The 7576-nt window shown below is 39.9% G+C and overlaps 2 protein-coding genes across 2 annotated transcripts in view; one reads left to right on the top strand and one right to left on the bottom strand.

Moving 5' to 3' along the window:
- Positions 1 to 466: 466 nt before the first annotated feature.
- On the bottom strand, positions 467 to 3469 carry dnajc30b (DnaJ (Hsp40) homolog, subfamily C, member 30b). Its single transcript, XM_060905884.1, has one exon. The coding sequence runs from the start codon at positions 3287 to 3289 to the stop codon at positions 2630 to 2632; it is 660 nt and encodes a 219-aa protein (XP_060761867.1). The 5' UTR covers positions 3290 to 3469; the 3' UTR covers positions 467 to 2629.
- A 2825-nt stretch (positions 3470 to 6294) lies between these two features.
- The window catches only part of bud23 (BUD23 rRNA methyltransferase and ribosome maturation factor), a 68347-nt gene continuing 67065 nt past the window's right edge, over positions 6295 to 7576 (top strand). The window contains exon 1 of the mRNA XM_060905882.1: positions 6295 to 6479. Coding sequence (XP_060761865.1) covers positions 6432 to 6479 — 48 coding nt within the window. The 5' untranslated portion in view covers positions 6295 to 6431. The remainder of the gene's footprint in view (positions 6480 to 7576) is intronic.

Genomic DNA, 7576 nt, shown 5'->3' with positions numbered 1-7576 from the left:
TTGAGGAATGTTATTCTTAAATTGTTGCACTGTTTGCCCATGTAGTCTTTCACAGAGCGGTGAACCCCTCCCCATCTTTACTTCTGAGAGACTCCGCCTCTCCGTGATGCTCTTTTTATACCCAATCATGTTACTGACCTGTTGCCAATTAACCAAATTATTTTATTTTTTTAGAATTACACAACTTTTTCGTTCTTTTGTTGCCCTGTCCCAACTTTTTTGAAACGTTACTGACATCAAATTCAAAATGAGCATATATTAAAAAAAACAAAACAAAAATTCTTAGTTTCAACATTTGATATGTTGTCTCTGTAACATTTTCAAAGAAATATTGGGTTTCCATGATTTGTGAATTGTAATATTCTGTTTTTATTTATGTTTTACAGTGTCCCAACTTTTTTGGAATGCAAGTCTGTGATTGCAGTGTATGATTTGTATTCAATCTTGACAACACAAGTTTCACAAATTTACTTCACCATAGCTTTTATTCATCACCCTGAGGTATTCTTCCTGTAAAGATCATAAGGTTAGATTTGGTTTATCATATAACTATTAGAGTTGACTGATTAGTCTAAGAAATTTATTAATGTGCAAATTATGCAGTTGGGAACAGCTTTAAACAGGATATTAAAATCAGTCTGTTAAAACAGTAGTTTAAAAAAACTCCAGGGACAAAATAATTAGATGCTACACCTGATCCAGGTAAACTGCAAAGCTTAAAACAGAAGAAACATTTTTGGCTGCATTCAAGGACCGAACCATAAAACTGCTGAAACATGAGTACGATTGGATCCTTTAGTTTCTTCATCAACTGAAGGACAATACAGTATGGTTTAAAGGCAAAACAAGTCCTGTGAGACCTTCCCAGTTTCAACTTTCTTTGTATGACATGACATAAATGTTTATTAATTTATTAATTCCAGAAATACACTTAATTGACTGGTTGCTGTTTATGCAAATTTTAATATACATCTTGTACCTGGAGAATTGAACGTAGTGTAAAATAAAGGTTCTCAATCCTGTTCATCGTGGTGTTGTCCCTACTGAACGTTAATGTTTTCCCTTCTCTCAACACACAAGATTCAGCTAATCAGCTACATATCAACTGAATTCTTGTACTGAAGAGCACAGAAAACTGTAAAATGTACAGGAAATGGGAGCGACTTCAGGACCAGAGTTGGTTTCCTGTGCTTCCTGACTCTAAAATCTAATCTAAAGGTATAATAATGGTCCTTAAAAAAGTGCATTAGCTCATATTTTCTTTTCCAAGATGGAATCTCGAACAGTTAAGTAGGTGAGTATGAAATGTGAATTTTTTTTTAACTCATGCTGCTATTTTATTACTCATGCCCTCTCAGCTCCGCCCTCTGGATTAACACTGGCCTGTCAACTGTCTACATCATTTGCATAATAACATAAAATGACTGATCTCAATACAAACAAGTGTTCCACACCAGAAGTCAGTTTTCCAAATCGGGTTTCTCAGCCATTTAAAGGTGTAATAGTTGTTTTTTCTCTCAATCCTTGCTTGTATAAATAACCTGGAAAACATTAATTCATTCATACCACTTATCCATAGTGGGTCGCAGTCAAGCTGGAGCCAATCCCAGCTGACACTAGGTGACAGCTGAGAGATGAGGTACTGTACATCCTTGACAGGTTGCTAGTCTATCATGGGACAAACACAGAGAGACAGCCAGCCATTTTCACTCCTGGTTAACTTAATCCGCATGCCTTCAGACTGTCGAAGGAAATCCATAAAACGCGTGGGGAGAACATGCAACCTCCACACAGAAAGACCCCAGTTGATTAGCAAGTTCGAATCCAGAACCTGCTTGCTGTGAGGAGACAGTATCAACCGCTGCACCACCGGGCCACCCCCTGAGAGACGTGATTAAATCATCATCATCATCATCTTTCAGCTACTTTTGTACATGCGGGATTGTCACAGTGGATCTGTTCCGTATATTTGATTTGGCACCGGATGCCCTTCCTGACACAACCCTCCCCAGTCTATCCAGGCTTGGGACTGGCACCAAGTATGCACTGTCTTGTACAACCCCAGCAGCTGGGTATTTTACCTCATCTGCATTTCTTTGAACTGTGGGGGAAACTGGAGCACCTGGAGGAAACCATGACCTGCAATGGATAAGTGGTATAAAAACTCCCACAGACACGGGGGAGAACATGCAAACACCACACAGAAAGGCCCCCATCAGCCATGAGGTTTGAACCCAGAACCTTCTTGCTGTGAGGCGACAGTGTTAACCACTACACTACCAGGCCACCCTCTGAAAGACACGGTTAAGTAAAAAATAAAATTAAGCCGTGACATTAGCAAAAGTGTATTAAGTTGCTGAGAAAACCCATTTAGAAAACTGAATTCTGTTCCAGAATGCTCTCTTTTGTTTTGATGAGCCTCTTGTCAATCACTGTACTGATGCTTGTGGGACCACTGAAGATCATGGGGGCGGAGCTTCATGAACGTGGGCGGGTCTTTAACAGCCAACTGAGTCATCATCTTACCGAATACACCTTTACAAAAGGTGCTAAGCCCACAGGTAGAAGCGGGGAGTCGAATAATTCAGTGACGCTCCTTTTTTTCTGCATATACGCACCAGGTTATATTTTATGATTTGAGACTGAACAGAAGGACAACTCCGAAACCCAGCAGCGCACCGACTGCCATCTCAGTCCCTTTCTCCAGTTTCCATTTCCGGAAGTCCTCTTGTTGTGCCTGTTCTCTCAGCGCTCTCCACCGGCGCAGGCTCTGCTCTCTCTCCAGCTGCTCGCCGTAATGCGCTCGATAAAAAGCGTCGAAGTCGAACATGGACTTCCCTCCTGAGCTCGGGACGGACCGGGAGTGCCGCAGCTGCTGATCCGGGCTCAGAGGACGTGCCGTGTCTTTCCGAGAGGGTCTCCCGGCGTTTTGGACATCCGCCAAGCTCAGGACACTGTGATCATACTTTCTCCTGAGGCTAACGTTCCCCAGTACTATGTAGGCTTCACTGATCTCGGTGAAGCGGCGCACGGCCTCATCGCTGCCTGCGTTCCGGTCCGGATGGAAGCGGAAGCTCTGACGGTAGTACGCTGTCTTGATCTGCGCCTGCGTGGCGTTTGGGGAGACCCTCAGAATGTCGTAATAGGCCGTTTTAGTGGTGTGAAGTGAAGAGTTTGTGTTGTTACTGTGAGACCGGGTGATGATCAGACTCACAACAGCAGGACACCGTGTCTCAGTCACGCGCAGGAGAGAGCAGGAAGTCCTGAGGAGCTGCTTTCTCATTATCATTGTTATTTTCAAATATCCCCAAACTAAAACATGCCCCAAATACACCAACAGAACGACTATTAGTTAACGAGAAGACACGGTTTGTTGTTTTTAAAAGGACAAAGTTTGTACACACCGGTTCCCACTTTCCATCTCACCTCAGCCATTACGGAACGTGAACTTCCGGTAGAGACAGCCAGCCAATCAGAGCGAGCTGACACCGGAAGTAGTTCTGACTACGCTTTTATATTCAATTTCATTAATTTTATTAATTAAAAAAGGTCAACAAAAAACATAGTACACGCGTAGTATTACCCAAAATTTGGATCGTTTGTTTAAACCTATGAAGATATTTACTCTTTGAGTTAGTGTGAGTATATATAATTGTTCTGTAAACCTTACATCTTACATACATCAGTATACTTTTTTTAAGTTGTTGGCAATGTTCATTTAAAGCAAGACTGCCTTTCGATTTCATAAAATCGGTGAAAATTAGTTCCCTCTAAAATGTGGTCATCGTGATATAAATGTTTATTTCTGTAATATCTCACAAAAAATCAGGCCATTCTGTGGCTGGGAAGTTATTTAATTTGAGAGGATTCCTGAGCAAATAATGTGCATGAAATCGCTTGCTTTACACAGTCAGGCAGACAGAGGAAGTCTGTATGCGCATGTGCAGGTTTACCTTTGACCATGCACTGACATTTACATCATTCTGTCACTAAACGAACAGCTGATCACACCGAGGTGCTTGCTGACCGCCGATATGTATTAGTTTGGTCTTGCGTTTCCTTTCCATCGCAACATAACTTCTTTTCTTCTCGCTTTCTGTTACTGTAGTCTGTCTTTCACTTTTCATTCGCACACTCGTGTCTTCCATTTTCCTCTCCTGTTTCAAATTTGTATTCCACAATGCCTTGCATGAACGGGGAAAGCCCACCACGTGATGCATGACATAGTATCTTGAATTGGGTCATGGTGAAGCAGGAAAAAATAAATTCATTAATTGTTCTATTAAAAAAAAAGATCTAATAAAATTGGAAGTCTGTGATTTGAATTCAGTAGCTTTCGGTCCACTAAACAAAAATAATTGGGTGTCAAGGAAATTATTTTTATGACCTACACTTAAAATCTGAAAGGCAGTCTACCTTTAATAGCATAATGTTTAATAAACTCAAAATCAGGACATGGGACTTTTGCTTTTTTTTTTTAAGCTGTCATGTTATATAATTCTCTGCCCGACTATGTTCAAAATTCTGAGACTACTAAGAAATTTAGAATTAACTTCTGGAAGCACTTCTAGTTTTTAGATATATTTTTATAAATGGAATGCAAATTGTATTCATATTATATATTACTTATTTTATATTAGTTATATTATATATTTTATGAATTTAATAAAGTAGATATAGATTATTAGCATAAGTTTATACACATCTCCAATGGAAACCAGTGTCAGCTGAGTGGATCTTGTTCTTAATAAAGCTATCTCTCTCTCTCTAAAGCTAATTTTTTTCCTCACCGAGGCATTTTTCATTTTATCCTGTGGAAGTTACAGGAATTTACTCTTTGAATCTGAAATACCCTGACTGCTTTATAATGACTTCAGAAAGCACTTAGAATAATCAAAATTATTTATCTACACCAAAGAAAGTACATGTTCATTCATAAATATGAATTGAATAGCCTAATAAAGACATTACAATAATAAATTAAATACAAACACTGCCTCTGAAACTCCATATGTGGAGAAAAAAAGTAATGTGCAATAAATAAGTCTTTAAATATAAATAAAGCAGGAAAAAATAGTCAAGAACTTAGCTCCATGTGGCCCTAAATTCATTAATTCATCTCATCTCATTATCTCTAGCCGCTTTATCCTTCTACAAGGTCGCAGGCAAGCTGGAGCCTATCCCAGCTGACTACGGGCGAAAGGCGGGGTACACCCTGGACAAGTCGCCAGGTCATCACAGGGCTGACACATAGACACAGACAACCATTCACACCTACGGTCAATTTAGAGTCACCAGTTAACCTAACCTGCATGTCTTTGGACTGTGGGGGAAACTGGAGCACCCGGAGGAAACCCACGCGGACACGGGGAGAACATGCAAACTCCACACAGAAAGGCCCTCGCCGGCCCCGGGGCTCGAACCCAGGACCTTCTTGCTGTGAGGCGACAGCGCTAACCACTACACCACCGTGCCACCCCAAATTCATTAATTGTTCTATTAAAAAAACTAATAAAATTGGAAGTCTGTGATTCGAATTCAGTAGCTTTTGTTCCACTAAACAAAAATAATTGGGTGCCAGGGAAAATTCTTTTAATGACCTACACTTGAAAAATCTGAAAGGCAGTCTACCTTTAATGTTCTCATTATTTTGCACTTTTGATGCATGTTAAAGCAGAATATGTGGTGTGTTTTTGGCTTTTCTTGGTAATAAAATTAACAGTTGATAAAGCATGTGGGTTTAAAATAATATTTTTATACTTTTCCTTTTACTTTTCATATAGTATTTATTAATAAAAATAAAATAAATGGATAGGCGGCACGGTGGTGTAGTGGTTAGCGCTGTCGCCTCACAGCAAGAAGGTCCTGGGTTCGAGCCCCGGGGCCGGCGAGGGCCTTTCTGTGCGGAGTTTGCATGTTCTCCCCGTGTCCGCGTGGGTTTCCTCCGGGTGCTCCGGTTTCCCCCACAGTCCAAAGACATGCAGGTTAGGTTAACTGGTGACTCTAAAATTGACCGTAGGTGTGAATGTGAGTGTGAATGGTTGTGTGTCTATGTGTCAGCCCTGTGATGACCTGGCGACTTGTCCAGGGTGTACCCCGCCTTTTCGCCCGTAGTCAGCTGGGATAGGCTCCAGCTTGCCTGCGACCCTGTAGAAGGATAAAGCGGCTAGAGATAATGAGATGAGATGAGAAATAAATGGATATCTCAAAAATGAAAACCGTTGTCATTTTTCACCGCCACCATTCAGATGTTTTTCTAACGCCTGTCTCTTTAAGAAATTCTGTCAGCGTCGCTTAAAAGTGACGTAATATTGACCCGCCATGTGTATATAGTGCTCATGCTTGTTTTTTTTTTCAAGAGCGATAGACACCGCGCTGGTTTATATTTTTCTGTGTTTAGTGTGATATTGTAGTTCTCAGACATAACAAACATGGCTGCTAGTTGTCGCAGACCCGAGCACATGGCACCTCCTGAGGTGGTGAGTAATCAGAGTCAGAGTGGGTCTGGAACCCAAACAGCTCCATGTTGGACTTGTTGTAACATGTACTGTGTAGATACCATTATTTTAGATACTATGCAGTGAACATATACTGCATAGGGAGTAAAGACACATTTGAAATTCAGTTTTATGTCAGTAGCAAATCCATTCAAATCATAGACTAACAGTTTAGATGTTTATATATTAATAAATGCTTTATTTAAAAATAAAAAGTGCTGTTAACAAAGAAAAGTACATCATTATAAACCTTATGAAGCTTTCCATGAGGAGATGTTTCATTAACGTTTATGGAAGGAGTCTCTAGTAACAGGTCAATACTTTTTCCACCACATGAACATCTTTCTGGCTTTTTGGTTTCTTGGTAACATCACAGGCTGCAATTTTTTGTCATCTTAATTTCAAGGGAGAAAAAAAAAAGAGCCTGGCGAGAAATGGCCGTTAATCAATGCTATATTACGTACTATAAGTAATAAAAGCAGCTGACTTTAATTATTTTTCTGATTTCTTTAGAGAATAAGAAAATTTTTTGCTGTGGTATAAAAGGAATAAGGCACTAGACGTGTGTAAGTGATTGAAAGAAATTAATTTGTTTCATGTTCCACAATATCAGCTGTAAATATAAATCCTAAAAAGGATAATTTCTTTATTAATAAAGTTTCCCCCACAGTCCAAATACATGCAGGTTAGATTAACTGGTGACTCTAAATTGACCATAGGTGTGAATGTGAGTGTGAATGGTTGTCTGTGTCAGCCCTGTGATGACCTGGCGAGTTGTCCAGGGTGTACCCCGCCTTTCGCCCGTAGTCAGCTGGGATAGGCTCCAGCTTGCCTGCGACCCTGTAGAACAGGATAAAGCAGCTAGAGATAATGAGATGAGATGAAAAATTGTAATTGTTGGCAAATTGCTGTGGTATAAGGAGAGTAAAATGTTTTTTGAGAAGTTAATGTCAGTGCGATAAATGACTCCATTTCATATCAGGCTGCACTGATTATTTTCCTACTTATTTATTCTTTACTTATTACATTAGGTAATGTCTCTTAAATATCAACAAAGTGACAAAATGTAAAACATTTTT

This window comes from Neoarius graeffei, chromosome 23 (assembly GCF_027579695.1).
Source record: "Neoarius graeffei isolate fNeoGra1 chromosome 23, fNeoGra1.pri, whole genome shotgun sequence".
Classification (NCBI taxonomy): domain Eukaryota; kingdom Metazoa; phylum Chordata; class Actinopteri; order Siluriformes; family Ariidae; genus Neoarius; species Neoarius graeffei.
Note: the sequence above shows the minus strand (reverse complement) of the source record. Positions and strands in the feature narration are given on the sequence as shown.